This window comes from Phacochoerus africanus, chromosome 3, assembly GCF_016906955.1.
Source record: "Phacochoerus africanus isolate WHEZ1 chromosome 3, ROS_Pafr_v1, whole genome shotgun sequence".
NCBI lineage: Eukaryota > Metazoa > Chordata > Mammalia > Artiodactyla > Suidae > Phacochoerus > Phacochoerus africanus.
The window spans coordinates 130,526,059-130,551,369 of record NC_062546.1 but is presented as its reverse complement, the minus strand read 5'-3'; the positions used below and the strand labels follow the sequence as shown (position 1 = coordinate 130,551,369).

At 40.0% G+C, this 25,311-nt stretch overlaps 1 protein-coding gene across 2 annotated transcripts in view; it reads right to left on the bottom strand.

Annotated features, from left to right (window-relative positions):
* Positions 1–16,358, bottom strand: part of UPP2 (uridine phosphorylase 2) — a 43,212-nt gene extending 26,854 nt beyond the window's left edge. For both annotated transcript variants that reach the window (XM_047772668.1, XM_047772667.1), the window contains exons 1-3: positions 15,960–16,358; positions 9,147–9,264; positions 2,940–3,098 (exon numbers count right to left, since the gene is read on the bottom strand). In XM_047772668.1, the coding sequence (XP_047628624.1) occupies positions 2,940–3,098; positions 9,147–9,264; positions 15,960–16,021 (339 nt within the window). In that variant the 5' untranslated portion in view covers positions 16,022–16,358. The remainder of the gene's footprint in view (positions 1–2,939; positions 3,099–9,146; positions 9,265–15,959) is intronic.
* Between the last annotated feature and the right edge of the window lie 8,953 nt (positions 16,359–25,311).

The following is a 25,311-nucleotide window of genomic DNA, read 5'->3' as shown; positions in this document are numbered from 1 at the left end:
TGTGGCAGGGCAGTGCCATTTCTCATCTCCCCGCTGGGCTCTCTACAGTGAGCCTCTGAAAAAGAGCTTTTTGTAAGATTGACTTGATTTCGAGGAAATATAGATTCGGCTGCCAAGTATTTAGTCCTTTTCCACCATCCTAAATGGAAGAGTAAATCCATTTCATTGCTCTCATGTGTCTTTGTTCACTTGCTGGTAATTCTGTGTGAGCTCTGAAAGGTACAAGGGTAGAGACGTGCTTTACATCTACACCTAACAATCAGGAGTGTATGCTGGATGTGTAGGTGAGGTTAAGTTGCTATAGACCGTGACTGTAACCCCAGTTTTCCTCAGTGTTTGGAAGCGTAGAATCAATATTACATAACAGAGGTCAACACAGGTTAGAGGATTTAGGCATTCTCAGTGGTTACAATAGGTTCTAATAACACTCCAGAAAGATCCATCATGCTAGAATTTGTAGTAGCTGGAGCTAAGTTTAGAATCATGTCTATTTCATTCCTAATATAATACCAGAGAGTCCAATGTATTCCTCAATACTCTACTCTGGGGCACAAAGACCTTCATGTGCAGAAAAGCAGAAGGGGTATCTTGGCAGTTAGATGGTTGTCACTCATTCTCTCATTAACGAATCTGGAAAACCTTTGAGCCTTGGCCATAATGTTTTCATCTGAGTTCCCTTCCTCTCATCATCAATAACATTAAACTATGGGAGCTCCCATTATTGCTCAGTGATAATGAACCTGACTAATATCCTTGAGGATGAGGGTTCAGTCCCCAGCCTCACTCAGTGGGTTAAGGAGCTGGTGTTGCCGTGAGCTGTGGTGTAGGTTGAAGATGCAGCTTGGATCCCACATCTCTATGGCTGTGGCATAGGCCTGCAGCTGCAGCTTAGATTTGACTCCTAGCCTGGGAATTTCCATATGCCAAGGGTGTGGCCCTAAAAAGACAAAAAAAAAAAGGTAAACTGTGGAAACTCTGTTTTCCCCATTTTTGGTTCCCATGGAACGTGTCCTGACTTCCAAATACATTGTAAGTTTTCTGGAGACATGAATCAAACCTGTATTAATTGTGTGTACAAGATTAACAAGTCTGGGTTAATCTTGCTACCAATGAGTAAACTCTCTAAATCTCATTTCCTCAACTGTAAATTAAGAGAATGATCCAATATTTGATCTATTAGTTTCCTTCTAAATTAGATATTTGATAGGTTTATGATCATCACTTCATGGTTATGCATCATGGCGATAATACAAATGGGCTTGTGTACTTCTGCTAAAGTCTCAGTCTCTCTCCCCCTCTCCCTTTCTCTCCCTCTCTCTCTCCCTCTCTCTCTCTCTCTCTCTCACATACACACACACCTTCACAGCTGCTGGAGAGGAAGAATTTTCAAAGAAGGGATCTCAATTGGAAATCCTCTTTCTGCCTAGTGAGCTCATTTCTAATTGGCTGATACCTCTGGGCATGATGCATATTTCAGTTCTTTTTTCACTGACAGGCCAGCAGGATCAGTCTACTGCTGTTTTTCTATCTTACTCTTAAGCTTTACTACTTGTTTATGATAGTTTCACATTTTTATAAATTTTACTTTTTTTGTCCTTATCCATTTATTGGGGGGGGGGAGCACAAAGAGTTGTAATCTAAAAGTCAATCAAAAGTTAGAGGACAAAATGTGCCAAAATTGGAGTTCCTGTTGTGGCTCAGTAGGTTAAGAACCTGATATAGTATCTGTGAGGCTTGAGGTTCAATTCTGGCCTTGCTCAGTGGGTTAAGGATCTGACATTGCCATAAGCTATGGTGTAGGTTGCAGACACAGCTTGGATCTGGCATTGCTGTGGCTGTGGTGTATGCCAGCAGCTGCAGCTCCGATTCGACCCCTAGCCTGGGAACTTCCATATGCCACAGGTGTGGCCATAAAAGAAAAAAAAGTGCCAAAATCAGAGGATATTCAGTTTCTTTCTAATGTAGATATTCTTTAATTGTTGGATGAACAATGAATAAATGAATGGACTCTCCCATTTGAGTCCAAAGCAGGTTTCAAACATCTCCCAGAGTGGAGATCAACTTAGCTGTCCCATTGGTATTGCATAATTTTCCTTTTCTCACTCCAGGCTTCCAGCCATGATCATCCATTCTTCCATCTCCAGACAATGTAGAGTGATTGATGGATAGAATAGTAGCTGTTCTCTGGTGCAGGAGTCATATAATTCAACCCCTTAGAACTGTCATGCCTCTGCAGTGGATTCTTCCTTGTCATCTGACATGATTGGCTATGCCCCTTATGAGAGCTGCAGTGTACAGATATGCAACAGACTCAGAGCTATTGTTTCAGAATACAGCCCTGTGGCAGAGACTAACTTAGGCCAGCTGGGTGCACGTATTCTCCTAAGTGTATGCTGTCCTGCGGCCAGGATAAGGAAGGAAGAGGTCTCTGTGTTCCCTAAAATTGCACATCATTCTGCTTTCATGTTGTCTCAGGACACTATGTGTCCAGAACTGTTAACATATTCTAAATGCAGGAAAGCAACTCAAAAGAGCTCCGTGGAAATGCATTAGCAGCTTATCAGAGAGCTTATTATAATGTTAAACCTTGGCAGTCCTGAAAACTGGCCCCTATGTACTAAAAGCCAGATAGTCCCAAAGGGATAGAGGAGAAAAAATTTCTGGCATCTTATTAATCATTTACAAACTAAAGAGAGGAAGTATGATTTGAGGGTTCCCCCTTAACTTGCATAGCTAAGTGGTAACTAATAAACTAAAGTGGTGCCGAATGTTATTTTCTGCCTCTAGGATTTTTCCAACTGTAAAAGTCACACCTGGACACTGAATTTAATCATGTGAAAATGCAAAGCAGGAGTGGAAAGAGATCCTATATTCATAAGTTCCCCCTTTCTCCTGCTAGCTTGTGATGAACACCTGCCATGCAGTCCTTGAGTACTTACACTGATGGAGAGCACGGGACCAATTTTGTACATACAATATCTGTCTGTCCCGGCACAGATGTCCTTTATGTCCTCTTCGCTGTCCTCCAATCTGAGCTCCTTGTGCATAAACAGTGCAAATGCTTTCATTCTGTTGGGGCTCCCGCCAACGCAGACAAACTGTTAATAAAAATCAATAATCACCTGCTTTTAGTAACTGAGATAAAAAGTGAGGGTCAGCTTTCAACCATAATGTTTTTATTTTTCAGTAATTAATATACTTAAAGATATGTGTAGATGTTATGAGTTATGTTCGTGAGTAGCTAATCTGCATCATTAACCTGTAAATAGGTTTTTGTTTTTATTTTGTAGAAACAAAGTTGGATGTACTTAATTAGTAAAGGAAAATATAATCACAAAATCCAAATAAGTGTTGATTTTGTTCAAGTGGGTGTTCCCTGGTGTTTTTGCTTACAGTGAACATCAACCAGCATCTTAAGTTGATACAGTCAGCCAGCAGGCTATGATTCATAAATTCTGAGGACATAGAATGGAAGTAACATGAGAACAAACGGAGGACTACAAGTTTGGATATGCTATCTGATTCCACATTCCCAATCATATATTTTTATTATAAAAATATACTATGTTTACTTAAAGCTTTAAAGAAGGCACATCAAGACTTTCCAACTTCTCGTTCAGAAGAAATGCTCATGGAGCAAGCCTTATCATGGTAGACTGGAAATTTCTCTGTGGTATTTCATCAGTTCCAATTATTTCATTTTATTTTTGTCTTATCCATATTTTAACATCTCTGAAATGACAGTATGTGTTGCAGTCAAAGGTGTCTAATCTAATAAAATATGGTAATTGTCCAGTAGTTGCTTGTGCAATAGCGTGTTAGGGCTACCTCAGCCCCAGGGATGGGAGAGGTGGATGCTGGAGAGGATGCGCCAGCCTGGTGGAGACCAGGGCTCAGCAGTGGTGAGGGTGAGTGACAGTAGATGTCAGAGACCTGAGGAAGCACAGCCCACAGAAAGGTGCTAAGAACAAAGACATCCTGGAATCTCAGCGGAGCGGTGAGGTGCATAGAGTCCAGAGAAGCTTCAAATCAGATAAAGCAACATAGTGGTTAAAGGACTGCCCTTGGAGGTTAGCTTTGCACCCCACCCTTGTCTTTGATTAAGTAGCTTGTTCAGTGTTATACATGAATCTCTATGTGCCTCAGATCATCATCTCCAAAACAGAAAACAAAAACAAAGAAAAAAACTCCATATTACCTTTCGTAGGGTTTTGTGAAGGTAAGATGGGATTGAATATGATAGAGGACAAAGCCAGACACTTTCTGAGTGGTCAACAAATGGCAACTTCCATTTGTCATACCATACAGCAGTTTCCTGGCCCTGATTTTGAGCTTGCTTATTGTGTCTATTTATGGAATTCAGTACAAATGAAGCTGGTTCCAATCCAGTAAGGAAAAGGCAGCTGGTAGTGCCTGACTGATGTGGGCAGTATTAGGTAGAGCTTCAGAAGGACAGCTGGTGAGATCCTTCACAGGGTTGAAGAGTATCTGCCTAAGGAAATACCTAACTGGATTTGTAGAGTTAGATGCCCAATTCACAAACAATTTACTGGGAATTTTGGGTGGTCTCATTACATGATGCATTCTGTTTCCATTTAGCACTAATTCCTGTGCCACCCTCATTCTCAATTATAGGGTATAATCATCCTTTCATCCAGGCCTTCTGATTCTCTTCTACCCTTATTATTGTCTTTTCTGTGCCTTCTTATGAGTGTCTCTGTTGGGGCCTAACGTTGGTAATGAACTGCAATGAAAGCCATCAAGGCTGAGTACCGCCTAAGGTGAGTTTTTAAATTATTATTGATTATTCATGAAATGTTCTTTGTTGGCATGGATAGTTTAGACTTGGCTCAAGATCTGAGTCCAAGGAGGTCATTGTTGTTGTTATTGTTTCCTTTTTACAAACTACAGTAGTTTGAAAATAACCTCATTGTGTGGTGCCAGTAAATGTAAATTACAACTATTCAGATTGACTGTAAAACCAAAACAGATGTTGGCATAGCTTGTGGTTTGAATTCTTCTTTGAACTGTAGATATTGCTGTAATCAACAGGAATTTCTGAATGTTTCTGGAGACATAAAGATGATAAGTATAGACAGAAGCATTTTTGTTCTTGAAGGCTTATTTCTAAATCAGTCTTACTAAATATCATCTCTAGACACAATTTTAAGTCTGGCCGCTTTAATGAGAAGTAAAACATGGCTGAAGACCACCAACCAATGTTGACCTTAAATGATACTGTCTGTGATTTATGCCCCCCCCAAATTATCCTAGTTTTATCAAAGAAGATAGAAATATATTGGGAAGGAGTCTGAAGCATTACAAAACTATGCCAAGGACTGTGCCTAGTTACTGCCAGAATGAGCTCGCTTTCAAATATGCCAAGTGTCTTGACTTAGTTTTGTCATGTTGTATTAATCTGGTCCTACTGCAATATATATAAATATATATAAATATATATATTTCATATGTTAACAAAGGCATATAAAGACTTTTAAAATAACATTATAGAGCTTTATAAGATAGTGCTTTTTCAGAGTTCCCGTTGTGGCGCAGTGGTTAACGAATCTGACTAGGAACCATGAGGTTGCGGGTTCGGTCCCTGCCCTTGCTCAGTAGGTTGACGATCCAGCGTTGCCGTGAGCTGCGTTGCCGTGAGCTGTGGTGTAGGTTGCAGACGCAGCTTGGATCCTGCGTTGCTGTGGCTCTGGCGTAGGCCGGTGGCTACAGCTCCAATTAGACCCCTAGCCTGGGAACCTCCATATGCCGCCAGAGCGGCCCAAGAAATAGCAAAAAGACAAAAAAAAAAAAAAAAAGATAATGCTTTTTCATGTTACTTGAAATTTCTAAGGAGGTATCAGTGATTTTATAAAAGACCTATTTGGTTGTTGAATTTGAATAGATAACTTCTTTTCTTTCTTTCTTTCTTTCTTTCTTTCTTTTTTTTTTTTTTTGTCTTTTTATGGTCATACCCATGGCATATGGAAATTCCCAGGCTAGGGGTTGAATCAGAGTTGTAGCTACCAGCCTACACCACAGCCACAACCATGCCAGATCTGAGACCCATCTGTTACCTACACCACAGCTCATGGCAATGCCTGATCCTTAACCCACTGAGCAAGGCCAGGGATTGAACCTGAGTCCTCAAAGATATCAGTCGGGTTTAATACCGCTGAGTCACAACAAGAACTCGTGAATAGATCACTTCTAAAGATCCTCCATTATATTTTTCAATTGATTGGTTTATTCAAGTCAGTATGACAGAAGACATTAGTTGTTCCCCAAAGCTGTTTGCCTTCTTTCTGGGCACACTACTAAACTCAACTTCCTAGCTTTATTTCCAGTTATATGAGGCCATATGCCTGAGTTCCAGCCACCAGAATGTAAGCAGAATTGATGAGTGTCACTTCCCATTCTTGCCCATAGAAATCTCCATTGATAATCCTACAGATTGTCTTCTCCTGTCTGTATGTTGAATGAGTGTTGACACCCAGGGAAAATTTTTAAGGCACTCCTTGAAGTTGACAGAGCAACAAGATGAAAGGAGCTTGGGTCCCTAGTCACCAGTTCGGAGGAAAGCAAACCATAGACCAGGAACATCCACTTGGTACTCAATGTCAATGAGAAGCAAATTCATATTGTGTTAAGCCACTGGTATTTTGAAGTAGCAGCTAACAAAACCTTTTAAATACAGTAAGTAAAAAAAACAGAGAAAATAAAATGGCAGAATTTTTAATGTTTAAAATTTTACACACCCAACGTCTCCTTTCCTTTGATGATATTGCTATGTTTAATGACTGTTGTTTCTGTGAAGACAAGGTTGAGTTTTCAGGTACTGATGGATTATGTCCTATCTTCTTAGCTAGGATTGCTGCCCTGGGATTTAAGGGAGTCAAGAAATTGAACCTAGGATGTTCTCATTCAAAGATAAAGAATTTGACTGGAAGAAGGCAAGTTTCTGTGAAGAGCATCTATAAACATAAGTCAGACTTTACCTGCTGCCTCTAAAGAATAGGTTATGCAGCTGGTAGCTGGTTCTGATTATTTGGAACTACATTACCTGCTCCCCAAACTACAGAAACACACACACACACACGTTTTGCCTCCCATCTATTAAAATGGCCCAATCAATAGAGGAGGATCCAAACCAGAGCACGCCTTTTTCTTCCGAAAGAGAATCTACTGAAGTGCTCCACAACCAGGGATTGTGAGCTTATAAGTTTGTATGGTGGTTATGGCAAAGGATGAGAATAGGTGCTGATAATTAGGTAGAGGAGCGATAGATACCTAGATATGTTTACAATAGATCACTTTCTGTCTCAAAAGCATGTCTTTTTTAGTTATTAATTAAATATGTTTATTAATTACAATGGATCTTTTCATTAACCACAATTATCTTTAGATAAGTGTCCTGGGAGAATCATTGTGAGGCATGAACTTCAAACCTAACCTTTGGATTCAGATAAAAATCTGGTTAATGAGTATCAAAGACAGTTTTGATCAGTTGCTCTTGGAGCATGAACATCAGACATAGCAGTAGGGAAAGAGGTTACATTAAGAAGATGAAGCCAAAGATGGAGGAAAGCCATTAAAAGGCAAGGAGCTGCTTACTGGAAAGGGGTATGGAAATAGGCAGGTCACATCAGATCAGCCTGCACCCTCACACCTTGTGCACTAGGAGAGATGGGAAGGGGAGGATGCAATGTAGCACCTACTGTTAATGAACATCATAGATCTATTTCTTCTCTCCCTCACTTCTTCCTCCTCCTTCCCCACCCCCTTCTTCCTCCCTTTTCTTCAATGCCTCGTGCCAATTGATGTACTATTCTCAATTACTATGACTCAAAGGGTCCTCCTAGTACAGTGGGCAAGAACCCTGGAAATTGGACTTAAAAGAATTTGGTCCAAACCCTAGTTCTGCCACTCTATGGTGTAACTTGTTGACCACTTTTGACCACTCAGTTTCCTTGTTTTATGGAGGAAATGAATATCTGCTAAACCCACTAAAAGTGGGAATGTGAAGGTTTGAGATGATAGATGTGAGGGTTTTTATTTTTGTTCTTGTAATTGCTAAAGAAGTGAATAAAAGTAGGTGAAAACTGCACAGTTCTCTACTGGTGAGACTGTGGATAGGATAGGTGTAGGTCTTTTGCAAAACAAACGTTTTTTTTTTTTTTTTAAAGTTCATTCCCTTTGATCATTTCTGTAAACCTCCTTAAGGACATAGAATTAAATGTGAAAAAATTTTAGGTACAAAAATATCCATTCGAGTGCTGTTTATGATAAAAGATACCTTAGCACTAAAGCCAATAGTAGACTACATAAAATATGCCACAGCTACTTGGCATCCATAAACAGTGTGATTCAAAGAGAATATTATAATATGGATATATTTTAATGATATAAGGTTAAATGAAATACACAGAATGTAACATTATATAATTCCAACTATTTTAAATTTATTAAAAAGGATTGAAAGAAGTTAAAAATAGGTTGATGGTGTCTATATTTAGATAGTATGAGTTTTTTTGGTGTGTTTTAAAAAATCATTGTTCTTTTTTATATTTTTCCAGTGTTAAATAATGAACATGAGCCACTTATATACTTAACATATATATTTAAGATAAATAATACAGACATATAATTTTTCTTGCAGCTTTCCATAAACAATTTTCTCATAATATTTCTTATCAAATAACAGAAATCCTAATAATATGAAATATTAGATCATGGTTTTTTTCGCGAAGGGAAATAAAATAGTATTGTTAGTTTTGTTGAGTTTTTTTCATTGTTTGATAAAATGAGAATTAATGAGGTTCCTCTATAAATGCAGACGTTAAAAAAATGAACTGAATCATGATGAATTCTGAACACCCAGCAGTATTGTCCATAAAATTGTATTTATCTTTAGGGACCAAAAAATCAAATAGTCATGTCTGTATTAGATTTAGTTTAAAAACCTTTAAGTCTTGTTGCAAGGGAAATCATTGCTCTTGATGTGCATGTTCTAAACTGTTGCAGAGAATGGGTATGGCTCATTCCTGTTGGGACCTCTGATACTTCTCTGGCTGAAGGTGTAAAATTTATCTTAGGAACATAAGGAGAAATATCACCAATGTCTTTCCTAAAGTTAGGAAGACTTTTACCTTTACATCTCCAAACATTGCTGGTAGGTTGTGTGTTTTTGTTCCTAAATCCAAGTGGTAGAGAATATCTTCATCCATAGAGTCGAGGTAAGGATTTTTAACATGAACAAAACCTTTTCTGGAAAAAATAATACGGAAAAAGATATAAAGGAATTTGACAAGACACTACATAAAAAGGAAATATCATTGTATACCTATGATAATCTCTAGCCCGAATATTGGACACAAAACTTCATTTAGGATTAAATTGATTTGTAAGGAAGCAGCGTGGTATAATAATGAGTAATGATGACTAATATTCGTTGTACACTTACTGTGTGCTAGGCATAGTATTAAGCATGAGAATTCCACAATGTCATGAAAATGGCATATAATAAATACATTACCTCATTTAACCCTATAAACTTTCTATTAAGTAATACTAATAATTCAATTCACAAGTGAAGAAATCAAGGCTTACAGAAGTTGAGAGACTTAATGCAAGATTATACAACAGTAGATAGTAGAACAACCATTTTTATCTGGTTCTGTCCAGCTTTGATGGTCATTTTCTTTCTTTGCACGGGAGGCTGTGTAACATAAGCTCCTTGGCTGTAGGATCCACTACCAGTTCAACCATATATATATTAATTGTGCAACCTTGGGTAAATTATTTTATCTTTGTTCCTTGGTTTCCTCATCTGTAAAATTAGTATAGTGAAAACAGTAACTGCTTTATAAGATTGCCCTGAGGCCTGAATGGGATAGTGTTTGTAACACACCTAATGTACAGTGAACACAGGATAATTAGCACTCATTACAGCATTAACCTCCCAACATGGAGGACCTGACAAGTACAAGCTTTAGAGAAACTGACATTAAAAAAAATAGGGTGTGGCAAAGAATTCTTGTGTTCATCAAATCTCCATTCTTTTGCTTCCTGGGCAGATTGCTTCACCATTGCAGTTCAGTGGTTACTTGTTCATTCCCACTCATCTTGTGTGTGCTTTTGGGCCCACTCTGGCCACATCATCCATTCTAGTGGTACTGTGGCTGCCAGCTCTCCTGGCCCTTCCCCTACTGCACAAGCATTGCATTCGGCACAGCATCCCTTTACTCCAAGGACAACCCTTCCATATGCCCTGACAAGGGAATAGCTCTCATTGCTATTGCTTCATCTCTGCATACTTTGTCTCCTCAATTTACCGTGGGGCTTTGTTTACAGCTGTGTCTGAGTGTATGTGTGCATGTAATCCATGAGTTCTCTGATGTCTCTCAGCTCCATGGGCTAGTGCTTCTCAAACTTTAACAAGCATGAGAATCATTGGACACTTCATGGGCTTCTCTTCCAGAAATTCTGATTCAGCAGGTTGTGGTGCGAGTGTGTGTCAGAATTTGCCTTTCTCGGAGAAAGACAAATATCATCTGATATCACTTATATATGTGGACTCTAATAAAAATGACACAAAAGAACTTATTTACAAAACAGAAATGGTTTGAAATCAAACTTATGGTTACCAAAGGGGAAACATGGAGGGAGGAATAAATTAGGAATAGGATTTACATATACACATTACCATATCTAAAGTAGCTAACTAACAAAGATGTGCTCTATAGCACAGGGAAATCTACTCAGTATTCTCTAATAACCTATATGGGGAAAGAATCTGAGAAAGAATGGATATATGTATATGTATAATTGATTCACTTTTCTGTATACCTGAAACTACACAAAATTATAAGTCAATTATACGCCAATAAAATAAAAAAAGAAAGAAAGAAAGAAGTTGCCTTTCTAACAAGCTCCTCATTGGTATTGATGTTGCTGGCCTGAGGATCTGAGTAGCACTGCCACTGAGTTCTCCATCAAACATGCTGAGTACACCACCTCTTTTCCTCCCCAGCGGCCACTGCTCCAGCCCAGGCCTCCGTCACAGCAGTGTGAGCTGGACTGCCCATCCTTCCTCCCGCTCTTGGTAAAATAATGCAAGACATGGAAGGCAAGACAGCAAGCTGACTGCTGCTACAGAAATGACCTTAACTCAATCCAATCCATATTTGTGAAGTATGTCATCCTTTGATTATGTCAGTAATAATTATATACTATTTAAATATTAATGATAACAAATGATCTATCCCACACCATACTGAGGTCCAGCTATATTTGCCAAGAACTATCTGGGACATCTCTGCTCTAGGGTCCTCCCTTTTCCCACCAAATACCTAAAACGTATTAGCCAAAACCTCGTGTCCTATATCTCCAGTGATCCCCAACATGATTGGGCTTCAAAATCACTGGGGAGATTTGCAGAGAACACTGGTGCTCAGGCCCCAAATAATTTAGATTCTGAAATTATTTTTTAGATCTTCCCAAATGATCTGATATGCAGTTAAAGTTAAGAACCCCTGTGAGTTCGTTTGGCTCAGTGGTAAAGACTAGTAGCCATGAGGATTAGTATTCACGAGGACTCGGGTTCTATCCCTGACCTCTCTCAGTGGGTTAAGAATCTGGCATTGCCATGAGCTGTGGTGTAGGTCTCAGACCCAGCTCAGATCCCCCGTTACTGTGGCTGTGGCGTAGGCCAGCAGCTGCAGCTCTGATTTGACCCCTAGCCTGGAACTTCCATATGCCACAGGTTCAGCCCCCAAAAGACAAAACAAAAAGCAAAAACATCCTTTGGGCCTAAAACATCCTTCCCCTTCCCCTCAATTTTTCACCTATTGGAATCATACTCATTCTTCAAGGTCAAATTCAAATATCACCTCCTCCTTGAAGACCTTTCCAAGCGTCTTTCTTCTCTGGTCACTATGAATTCCCCCCACTGTGCTCCTAAAGTGTTTATTTAGCATTTCACATGGTAATTTTCCACCTCCCCAGAAAGATTATGTATTCCCTCCTGCAAGCTGTCTGGTATATCTTTTTTAATCCCTAAATCTCTTCAAATTCTGTTTGTTGAATTAAATTTAACTGTTCAGACCCAAAGCAATCTACAGATTCAATGCAATCCCTATCAATTTACCCATGACATTTTTCACAGAACTAGAACAAACAATCCAAACATTTATATGGAACCACAAAAGACCCAGAATCGCCCAAGCAATCCTGAGAAACAAAAACCAAGCAGGAGGCATAACTCTCCCAGACTTCAAGAAATACTACAAAGCCACGGTCATCAAAACAGTGTGGTACTGGTATCAAAACAGACAGACAGACCAATGGAACAGAATAGAGAACCCAGAAATAAACCCTGACACCTGTGGTCAATTAATCTTTGACAAAAGAGGCAAGAACATAAAATGGGAAAAAGAAAGTCTATTCAGCAAGCATTGCTGGGAAACCTGGACAGCTGCATGCAAAGCAATGAAACTAGAACACACCCTCACACCATGCACACAAATAAACTCAAAATGGCTGAAAGACTTAAATATACGACAGGACACCATCAAACTCCTAGAAGAAAACATAGGCAAAACACTCTCTGACATCAACATCATGAATATTTTCTCAAGTCAGTCTCCCAAAGCAATCGAAATTAGAGCAAAAATAAACCCATGGGACCTCATCAAACTGAAAAGCTTTTGCACAGCAAAGGAAACCAAAAAGAAAACAAAAAGACAACTTTCAGAATGGGAGAAAATAGTTTCAAATGATGCAACCGACAAGGGCTTAATCTCTAGAATATATAAACAACTTATACAACCCAACAGCAAAAAAGCCAATCAATCAATGGAAAAATGGGCAAAAGACCTGAATAGACATTTCTCCAAAGAAGATACACAGATGGCCAACAAACACATCAAAAAATGCTCAACATCGCTGATTGTAAGAGAAATGCAAATCAAAACTACCATGAGATACCACCTCACACCAGTCAGAATGGCCATCATTAATAAATCCACAAATAACAAGTGCTGGAGGGGCTGTGGAGAAAAGGGAACCCTCCTGCACTGTTGGTGGGAATGGAAACTGGTACAGCCACTATGGAGAACAGTTTGGAGATACCTTAGAAACCTATACATAGAACTTCCATATGACCCCACAATCCCACTCTTGGGCATCTATCTGGACAAAACTCTACTTAAAAGAGACACGTGCACCCGCATGTTCATTGCAGCCCTATTCACAATAGCCAGGACATGGAAACAACCCAAATGTCCACCTACAGAGGATTGGATTCGGAAGAGGTGGTATATATACACAATGGAATACTACTCAGCCATAAAAAAGAATGACATAATGCCATTTGCAGCAACATGGATGGAACTAGAGAATCTCATGCTGAGTGAAATGAGCCAGAAAGACAAAGACAAATACCATATGATATCACTTATAACTGGAATCTAATATCCAGCACAAATGAACATCTCCTCAGAAAAGAAAATCATGGACTTGGAGAAGAGACTTGTGGCTGCCTGATGGGAGGGGGAGGGAGTGGGAGGGATCGGGAGCTTGGGCTTATCAGACACAACTTAGAATAGATTTACAAGGAGATCCTGCTGAATAGCATTGAGAATTTTGTCTAGATACTCACGTTGCAACAGAACAAATGGTGGCGGAAAAAAAATGTAATTGTAATGTATACATGTAAGGATAACTTGATTCCCTTGCTGTACAGTGGGAAAATAAAAAAAAATTTTAATTGTTCAGAAAGAACAGAAATACTATTAACTTCAAAAACATTTAGGGTAACAGATTCTATATTATTTAGTGGATCATAGCTGGTTTCAAAAATAAAGTATTCTTTGATGTTGGTACACTTCCATCCTTTAGAACAAGCTCCAAGGCCTCAAAACAAAAGGACACCTCTTTCTTCTCTTGAAGAGGGACAAGAGGGCATTTATCCACAGTCCCTTGCTAGACCAAGTGTAGTCAATGAACCAGTAGCATCATCTGGGCAGCTTGTTAGAAATGCAGAATCTCAGGCCTACCCTAGACCTACTGAATTAAAATCTGCCCTTTAACTTTCTGTAGTTCTCATGCCCATTAATGTTTGAGAAACACACTATCCACTTTCTCTTTCAGCTTCTATTACAGTTTTGGTTTCACTCTGAACAAACTGCTTTAACTATCTGGAGATCTTCCTTTAGATCCCCTACTACATCAGTGAATCATTACTCTATAGAGTGTCGTTCTTCTACTCCAGTGAGTCAAACTCTAACTATCTGTCAGAATCACCCAGGATGCTTTAAAAAGTACTGATACCTGGGCCCAGATCCTAGAAATTCTGATTTGGTTAGTCAAGACCTGGACCTTTGTATTTTTCTTAAGCGCTGCTCCCATGGCATATGGAAGTCCCTAGCCTAGGCGTCAAACCGGAGCTGCAGCTGCCAGCCCACACCACAGCCACAGCAACATCAGATGCGAGCCTCATCTAGGAACTACACCACAGCTCACGGCAATGCAAGATCCTTGACCCACTGAGCGAGGTCAGGGGTGGAACCTGCATCCTCATGGATGCTAGTCAGGTTCATTTCCACTGAGCCACAATGGGAATTCCTGGACCTTCGTATTTTCAAAACCACTGATCTGTTCTACCTCTTCTAACTTCAAGAAGAAATCCTTATAGTAGCATAACCATTAAATATAACCTCTTGAATTAATTATAATGCTCCTTGATGTATATCCCAATGTCTAATGATCCCTTGGTCAAAAAATTGGGGTAAGGGATTGTCTGTAGAAGATTTTTATTCCATTGGGCTCATCAAGAAGCACTTCTACAATGATCACTCTTATCGGTGACCAAAGGAAAGACTAATTTGGGGTATCATACCAAATTCAACCCAGTATGAAGAGGACAATTGTAATACTTTAGTCTTTCAAAGTATATAATTTTTATCAAATAGCCTGCATTTACTGTTTTCTTCTCTATCTTGTTTTGCATTTTTTTCCCTAAAATATGAGCCAAAGATGGGGTTGGTAATTAAGTCTTTGAACAAACCATGACAAGCTACATAACATGGTCAGTATTAAATATCGGCAAACAAACTAAAGTACTGGCTGGGAAGATGTCTTTCCATTTTATGATTACCTTCTTTTTTATAATGTTTCTTTTTCTCTCTCCTCGGCTTCCCTGAAGAAATGAACACAGTTAGGAGGCTACCTCTATTTTGGCTGGGTAAGTGGAGCATTTTCTGAAATGCTGACTGATGGAGGCTTTAAGCTAGACATTTCACACAACTCTCAGCAAATCAGAGGGGCTCTCAAAAATTCCTTAAGCCTCATGAAGATTAATGCTCTATTATGTTCTGTGAACCGGGGGCAAGAATTGGAGCTAAATTTTCAGTCAGCTTTGACAGATTTATGTCTACCCCTGAGATGAATAACCCACATGGTATTTTAGAAGTGAATTCTATGTAGACTTCATCACAAAGCATATGAAATCACATTGTAATACGCTGCAACACAGTTAAATCTCCCTTAGACAACAGGCAACCCCTTTAATTATTTCTGAGATATAACCCATGGTCCAGGAATTAAAGCTGAACTCCAGGCTAAACAGTGAATTTGTTCATTCATGAAATTGGTTAAACTTGTCCATGTTTTTTATGACCTCTTTTGCCCCAATTTCTTTTTCTTTATTTAAGGTAAAATTGAGATATTTCCCCACTTTCTTAGATGAGTCACCCCCTCTCAAGAACTAAGGTATATAAATGCCACTGAAAAGAAAATTTTCATTGTTTTTATTTTGTTTTGTGTCCTAAGCTGTATTCCAACACTATGAACTCAAAACTTCAGGAACTTACATAACTGAAGAAGTTCATCTTCTGAAAATTAACATAAAATCCAAAGAACCTTAATCTCATCAAAACAAATAAAACATCAAAATTACTCACCCAATGTATTTATTCCTGTCAGATCTCATGGATGTATTGGAAGCAGGTAAAATCGAAGCCATACTTGGGACAATGTGAGTAGTCACTCTTAAGTTGATGTCAGCAAAGAAGAATATTGTAATTTGCTATTAAATTATAGGTGAAATCATAGTAGAATGACAAGTTAGCATGATACTCTCCCTTAAAACTTCTGTTTTCTTCTGAAATTGCTAATGGAACTTTTCCCTTAGCACATTCTGAACTCCCTTAGTAATTCAAAGATATTCTCCCTACCTGGGCTTTTATACTACAGCCCAGCTCTCAGCGCAACACTTCTCTGAAAAGATAGGTCTCCTTTGAAGGTGTGGTATCCTATCTCTTTAATAGGATAGGTTGGTTGGCTTGTTAACTGTTGACCAGTGCACCTTTCCCTTACATCTGGCTGTGGTCCCAGCCTGGGTCTGGGGTAGCACACAAGCTTCTTTAATTTAGGTAACTGTGTATGGTTGCCAGTCCCCCCTTGATTTCCATAACAAATCCACCAAGTTGCCTCAAAATGTGTCCAGTACACGTGAGAACTCACATTTCCCAAACATTTCATTTTCTCACCCCATCCTGCTTCTCACCAACTTGTTTTCACTCTTTGTGAGCACAAGTGAGAAAAACACACAAAGTCCAGACCTCAGAAAACCCCTTCATCTGAACTTTGTCCATTCAAATTCACACAGAAGGTCTGATAATTAAACAAAACCTGTTTCCCAGGGCCTCTTTATTTAGCTAAATCTGAGGCTGCCTATAAAATCCAATGAAGCAGCTATCAGAGGTCAACACAGGTAGAATAACAAAATAGACCAATGTTTTCAGAAAACAGGGTGTCTCTGTTAAGAAATCCATGAATTCACTATATTTCCTGCTTCTTCTCACTTTACAGTTCTGGGGACAGAAAATCCAACTTTATAGAATCTTTTTCCTGTTTCCCTTTTGCCTCAGCTACAGTCTACTCTGGAACAGCAACAGATACAAGACATTTCATTAATGTACATGGATTTCTCTGTAAGAATATGCATTACAGTGAAGAATCAAATGCACTTATCTTTCTTTAAAAAATTGAAGTATAGTTGATTTACAATGTGTTAATTTCAGGTGTACAGCAAAGTGATTCAGTTATACATATATGTACATTCTTTTTTATATTCTTTTCCATTGCGGAAAAGAATATAATCTCAGGGAATATAGTTCCCTATGCTGTAAAGTAGGACATGTTGGTTTATCCAAATGCCTAAATATCTTAACTGGGGCCTCTATGTGAGAAGATACTCTTCTTCCTGGCGATAGAGATTGTGGACAAACCCCTCACATTCCATGCTGGCCCCTTCAGTCTGTCTTGGTCAACCGGCAAAGTTGGTCAACCAGATTAAGCAGGTGTAACCCTAAAAAAGCAATAATAATAATAATAATAATGTCTCTCACCTCATGACCCACCAACAAGAGGTCTACCTGCTGCTCTTTCCCAACAACCACTGACAGTTCTGAGGCTCAGCTTACTGTACGCTTACTGCTGCTGGGGCCTTCCCACTTGCATTTGGTGTTTCACACCGTATCTCTCAATTTATTGTTGGGTGCAATGAGGAAGACCACCCACTTCCAGTCTGGCATTTACCTCTGGACCCGACAGGTGAAAGTGGCAGCTAGTTAGATTAGTTAAGTGTTAGATAATTAATTACTCCAGTGAATTAACTAGACTAATTAACATGTTAGTTTCCAGTGCAAATTCTGTCAGCCAATGATCTTTTTGTAAAAAAAAATTGAAGTTTCATTGATTTACAATGTTGCATTTGTTTCCAATATGCAGTAACATGATTTGCTTATACGTATACATATGAACATATTTTTTTCATTATGGTTTATTATAATATATTGAACATAATTCCTTGTGATACAATAGGACCTTGTTGTTTATCTATTTTGTATATAATAGTTCGTATCTGCTAATCCCAAACTCCTAATTTATCCCTCCCCACCCACCCATGGTAACCATAAATTTGTTTTCCGTGTCTGTCAGCTAATGATCTTCATCACTGATGATGACAGGTAGTACCAGCAAAGGTTAATGGACTCCATTTAATAACTATTCAAGATGTTATGGCAAGTGGTCACCATCTGGGTGAAATGCAAAATAGTCTTGCAGAATCTATGAAAACAGAGTGCTAATTTGTGTCTTTTGGGTAGATTTAGATTATTTTCCCTAGTTTTCAATCATCTTAAGAGTCAATCCTAGGAGTTCCCATCATGGCTCAGCAACAATGAACCCGACTAGTATACATGAGAAAGCAGGTTCAATCCCTGGCCTTGCTCAGTGGGTTAAGGATCTGGTGTTGCCATGAGCTGTGGTATAGGTCACAGACATGGTTTGGATCTAGTGTTGCTGTGACTGTGGTGTAGGCCAGCAGCTACAGCTCTGATTTGACCCCTAGCTTGGGAATTTCCATATGCTGTGGGTGTGGCCCTAAAAAGACAAAAAAAAAAAAGAGTCAATACTGTTCTTTGGTAGATTGTTCCTCGATAATTTTTTTTTGTCTTTTTTTGTTGTTGTTGTAGTTGTTGTTGTTGTTGCTGTTGCTATTTCTTGGGCCGCTCCCGCGGCATATGGAGGTTCCCAGGCTAGGGGTCTAATCGGAGCTGCAGCCACCGGCCTATGCCAGAGCCACAGCAACGCGGGATCCGAGCCGCGTCTGCGACCTACACCACAGCCCACGGCAACGCCGGATCGTTAACCCACTGAGCAAGGGCAGGGACCGAACCCGCAACCTCATGGTTCCTAGTCGGATTCGTTAACTGCTGCGCCACGACGGGAACTCCTGTTCCTCGATAATTTTTAATTGACTGTATTGCAAATGACTGGTCACCTGAGCAAGAATAGGAAAAGTTTTTATCTTTAGAAAGCATGCACAAGGCAAATCCATGCCATCACTGGGCATTTTGTGAACAAAGGCCATGTGCCAGGAAGAGCTCATGATTCAGCACAACTTTGAGATCAGCAGAGGCTGCATCAACTCCATCAAATCCATGCTCCACAATATCTGGCCTAGGACAAAGCATTTCATTTCCTACCATCTTCTTCCATAGTGTAAGAAAGTGAGAGAAGAAGAAGAAGAGTAGAATAAGAATAAGAGAATAAGCAATTTCTTATTTCTTGCTCCCATAAAAATTTTCTCTCTGCCTTAATTTTGCCCCTGAACCTCTTAATGTGGGAGAAAAGAAATCAAAGTCCTGGCATGTAACTAAATGGCATTTGGGTCTCTCCCCATTTGACATGTTTTCTGTCAAATCTGTGATATTTACTTGTGTAGACTTAGGACCATACCCAACCCTTAAAGCAGTGTTCCCATCATGCTGGGGAAGGGCGTAACTAGGAATTTGGGGCTCCCAGAGCCTTGCTGTGAGGGCTGGGAATTTACATAGTTCTAGACACCATGGCAAATCTTGAGAACACAGAGAGGATGAAATGGACCATGTCTCCCCAGAGGAATTTTTACTCTAGTGGGGAAGAATATGGCGGGTGCTATGAAAACTCAAAGGAGAAGCTCCAAACTGAGGGTGCGGGGTGCAGGCAGTTTTAGGAGGATGTGAGACCTGGGTTGAGTCTTGAAGAGAGATATAGTCTCCCAAAATTTTGCTAAGAATGGAAGTGAGGTGAATAGGAGAAGCCTGCCCAGGGAACAGTGTAAAATGCACAGAGATAACAGAAAAAAACACCATACAGAGAAGGCTCTTAGTAGCACTGTGTGGTTTGACTTTGGTATATTTGCATCTCAGAGAGGGCCTTTGGTGGCTTTCAGTTTTTGAAATTCTTGTATTTTTAAAAATAAAGACTAAAACAGCCCTATCCTAATTGTAATATACTTTAAATATTGACATTTAATGAACTGGCCTCAACTCCTTTAATAAACAAGAGTCAAATTGTGCTGTTCTCAAGACATTGCAAGGCTTATTAAAATATTTCTTAATTCACCACACACTAAGTTTAATGGAACACAGTTTAAAGGCACCTTTTGTTCTTCCCTTTCTTTCAATGTAATCAATGAGTGATAGCTGTATGTACATAAAGTTTAATTTTAGACCAAAGTCCCCAAGGGTCCACGGGGTTATGCCCGCCTCCCAGAGGCTATGCCGTGGTGCTCTGTCCCTTCCTCTCAGACAATCCCTTCTGCCCTGGCCCAGAGTCTCTGCTTTTAGGGGGCCTCTCCATGAGGTACCCACCAAAGATCACATCAGTTCACCTGAGGCTGCAGCAAGTACCTCTATACACACAAAAAAATCATACACACACAGGTAAAGTTGGCAGTACACAGCAAAGTCCCTGCATCCACCATTTTTCCCCTCTTTCTGTGCATGTCTCTCAGGGCAGAGATGGGGTACATGGAGTCTCTACCTCCTGCCACCAGACCCCCTGCTCCATCATTGGGCCCATAGCACTGCTGATGGCTTGAAAGAGCTCAAAACTATCTTGTTATCCATTCTTATTCTAAGCAGTCTATTTTTCTTTTATTCATTCAACAAATATTTACTGGGAAACATTACACTCCAGAAAGTCTAGAAAGTGCTGGAGATACAGGTGTGACTTGGACAGTTCTTGCTTCTCCAACTTCTTCCACAAACATATTGACATTCCATGAACAGAGAAGAGGCAAGTTATCACCTATCTTATACTAACCTTCTATAGGTTGAAACATATGTTTCGTGTATCTTCCTCATTCAGTTCTTCACACCTAACAGCTAAAATTTACTGACTCTTTGGATCTTCCCTTAAGTGTTTATTTTCCAGTATATAGATTGTAATTGCCTCAAATCTTTTTTGGAAGAAGGGAGGTATTAGAAAACACACCATGGTTTCCTTCACACTGTAGATGTGCTGCAGCTTAGCATTTTCACATATATGTGCAAAGAAAATGTAACTTCTTTTCTATTAGCCATCCAGTCTTTCTCACAGTGCCCACTGTCCTGGCAATTAGGGCAGAGGTGGTGACTTTTAACTTGCCAGTCAACAGCATCTTCCCGTCTTTGGTTTAAATCTTTTCATATAGATGACCCGTTCTCTTTCAGGCACATGCTCAGTCTCTGATTTCCTGCCCACTGCTCCTGTCTGAAATGACACTTCCTGAGTAGAGTGCCTATGGAGGGACTTACTTGATTTCTTTGCAGTAAGGAAGAGGAGAGCTCCCAGAGTCATGTGCTTGGTTCCTTGTCCTTTGGCAGGTGGCAGGTCAGGTGTTGTCCACTGTATCCCTGTGAGGAATTCATGGCAATTTGGGTTGGTCTGTGCATCCCTGGAGCAGGCCTCTGAAATGCAGCTTATCCCATCTAGCACTAAAGCAACAGCACACACCCATCTCTGAGGTCTGTGGCCTCTACTATCTGTCTCCAGCCTCAAAACCTTCTTCCCTTGTGGCCTCTCTGTTCACTTTTCCAGCCTCTGACAGCCAGCCCACCAGCATGCAAGGACCTATGCATCCCTCAAGAGAGCACACAGGGACTTTTAGGCCCCTCTATGCCAGACCTAGGCTTTGGGAGCCGCTGGTGTTGTCTCTGGCTGTCTCTCCCAATTCTCCTCTCTGTACCATTGCTGCATGAATTCCCTCTTCCCATATTGGGTGTGGCCCAGGCTGAATATGTAGCTTCTCCTAGAAACTTGCAACCTCCCCTGGGCAACATCAAAGGATGCCAGTCTCTGGCTCCGATGTTCTTAGGCTGACCTATGCCTAGGTGGGTATTTATATAGCACTCTCTCTCTTGAATTTCATCCCCAGGGGTGGATGTTGACCAAGGACCCTTGTCTGATCTTTCCCCCTTTCTCCTGCCTTCTCATTCTCATAACTAGAAGGTGAGGTCCTCCTTATTCCTTTTCTTCTGGTCTGATATGAAATACCCTTATACACTGAATTCTCCCTGACTTCTAGCAATTGCCATGATCAAGTTCAGGAGACCTAGCCTTCAAGTATGTTAATAGAAACATAAACATTTTTCAAATCCTTATTTTTCTCACATTGCCTGACTAGGGACTCAAAATTCCTATTCAAAGTATCAGAAGTCCTACTCCATAGGTAAACAACAAGGTCCTACCTCATACCACAGGGAAGTATATTCATTATCTTTTAATAATCTATAATGGAAACATATCTTAAAAGAATATATATATATAGTGTGTGTATATACATATACTAAGAATATGTATATGTATGTATATATGTGTAACAATTACGTTGCCGTACACAAGAAACTAACACAACATTACAAATCAACTACACTTCAATTAAAAAAAATTCCCTGCTCCAATTCCCATCCCTCACAGATAGGTGATAATATGGGCTATGAAAATGATCATGTACATAGAAAGGAAAACAAGAGCTTGGTTATATGTTTCAAAGTCCTATCTCTATTACAATTATAAGCAATAAGAATCAACTTCCTACCACAAATGCCAGGAATACCACAGCATTTGTACATTTGCTGGTTTTTGGAGTTCTCATCCCTCCATGATTCTGTTAAACTGCTGCTCTCAGTCTGTGTGAGACTTCCAGACAGGGCCAGAAGAGAGGCAGCTGACGACACCTTTGCCATGGGCAGGGCCACTTGAAGGGCACTCTGGTGCAGGTTGAACCCTGCCAAGACCATGGGTAGGATGACAGCATGGGACTGCAGCCTCCTGTTTTCAGTCCCAAAGGATGCCAAGTTACTGTGGTTATCTTTTTAAAGTTCAGTAATGATGTATGAGATTACAAATACAAAACAATGACATATTTTCCAGGACCCACCAAGCACTGACATCTGAAATCTTTATAAAGTTGAAATACTCTCTAGGAAAATTACTTCTTGATTTACAAAATTTCATTGATCTGTTTTTCCTTCCAGAATTTTATTTCCTAATATTTAAAACGCATATATCCAGGTATCTCTCTTTGGGAAGTGATCAAAAATAATAAATAGGAGTTCCAGTTAATTCAGTGGTTAACAAACCCGAGCAGGATCCATGAGGATGTGGGTTCCATCCCTGGCCTTGCTCAGTGGATTAAGGATCCAGCATTGCCATGAGCTGTGGTGTAGGTCACAGACGTGGCTTGGATTTGGCAATGATACCGCTATGGTATAGACTGGCAGCTGCAGTTCCAATTTGACCCCTAGCCTGGGAACCTCTATATGCTGTGGGTGTGGCCATAAAAAGCAAATAACAATAATAAATAAATTAATAAATGCAGTTTACATTGTATGGACAATTATTTTTAGGGCTTTTTAGAGAGGTGTGGGGAGGACTTGACTATTGTCAGCCATCCTTGATAGGGTCTATTTCTTAGTCTATTCAGGGTGCTAAAACACACTACCACAGATGGGCTGGCTTAGAAAACAAGTATTTATTTCTCACAGTTCTGGAAGGTGGGTAGTTAAAGTTCAGGACACCTGCAGATCCAGTGTCTGGTGAGAGATTTCTTCCTGGTCTGTATACTGCAGTCTTCTCCCTGTGTCCTTGCAGGTGGAATAGGGGCAAAGTGCTCTCTGGGGTCTCTTTTATAAGGGCACTAAGCCCATTCATGAGGGCTCCACCGTTGCGACCTAGTTACTTCCTAATGCCATCACCTTGAGGTTTAGGATTTCAACATATGAATTTGGAGGGGACACAATTAGTCCATGACAGTCTGTCTTGAGGCAACTCCCCATGGGAGGTTTCATACTTATCATTCAGCAAGTGACTATCAAACTCCTACTATATCCTAAGTTTCTTCATGCTGAAGTTGCATAAAAGCATAAAAGAATGGTCTTTGTTCTCGGGCTCATTCGTCTGATGACCTCCAAATGGAAATAACTTACACCTGCCCTGGCTGCTTTTTGGTGGCCTTTATTACTGGGAATACAACTCCCACAATGTAATGAAAGCTTAAATTTCCTTTTCCCCAATGACCGATCTTAATACCTACACTAGTGCCTCAGTGAATTAACAACCAGTCTGAGAAGCCAGCAAAGGTCAGCAATATCTCAAGAGGCTTGATCAACAGAGGCACTTAAGACTGAAACCACTTGACTTGTGAATATGCTTGACTTCAGTTTTTAGAATGTTTCTGTTCTTAATGATGTTAGAGAAAAAGAAATGTGAGACACAGAATACCAAACAAAAAAAGTCAAGAAAAGCTATTTATTGGAAAAGAAGCATGATATTTTGAATCAATAGCAGACAGGAATAAAATAAAAACACTTTTCTCTAAGTTCAAAATAATCACTCTCAACTCAGAATGGAAATCTGAAGGACAAGGGAAAATAATGGACAGAATAAGAGGAAGAATGTCAGTAACAATAGTGATTAATTCAGCATTATGCCAGGCCAGAGTCTGGACTATCTCATTCAGTCCTCACAAGGAGCCTCTGAAATGGTCTTATTATTTTCCCAATTTTCAGATGAAGAAATTGAAGCCCAGAGAGGTTAAATGAGGTGCCTGAGATCCTACAGAGAGTAATCTGAGACTGAAACTCATACCTCGGTCTGCCCAGCTACAAAGTTCTGAGAACTCTTTTTCACAACTGTTTTAAAAATTCTGGAGTCCTTTAAAGAAGACAAGAGTCCAAGAATGGCATCGTCAAGAGAAGGGAACTTGATGTGTATCTTAAAGGTGAGCTCGGGTTGGGATGTGAGGAGCGTCTCTCTGCAACATCCGACCCTGCTGGTCCGAAGGGTTGTTAATTTCCTCCATTCATGGGAAAAGAGGTTGTAGCTAGGCCATAGCATGTGTGTGCTCTGTGGATGCTGCTGAGGAAAATGGCCCCACTAGGATGATAGTATAGTCCTAATGCTGATTTTAAAATCATCTACTGCCAACATTTAAATTGACCTATAAAATGTACCTCAAGCACACTTTAACTTACAGTTTAACTCCTCTCAGGCTTACCACTTCCGTATGATTTTACCCCAAAAGCTGGGTCCAATTCAACACCCTGCCTGCAGCAAATTCTGTCTACTCCTGAGCCGTCCCTGAAAAGAGAATTAAAAAGCACAAGGCTGAGAGATTCCTGATCATTCCAATGACTTTTGGTCTTGGAGATGAAAGCCAGTGTTTGTTTCTCAACACCAGACCAAAGTGCCCTGAGTGGAACATGAAGAATTTTGGGAAATCAGTCTCGCAGTTGGAAGGAAGCTCCATGAGTTTGACAAACCTCACACTGAAATGAGAGGGGGCTATTTCCCTTGGAACTCTAGGAAGGTTCCATTCTAACCTCTCACCAAAAAACCAAGGTAATTTCTGCTGTGGCCCAAGAGGGCTCAAATGGGAAAATAATGCTAATACTTTGTGGAGGTGCTGAATTCCAGGCCCAGAAAGTAATGAACTTTCAA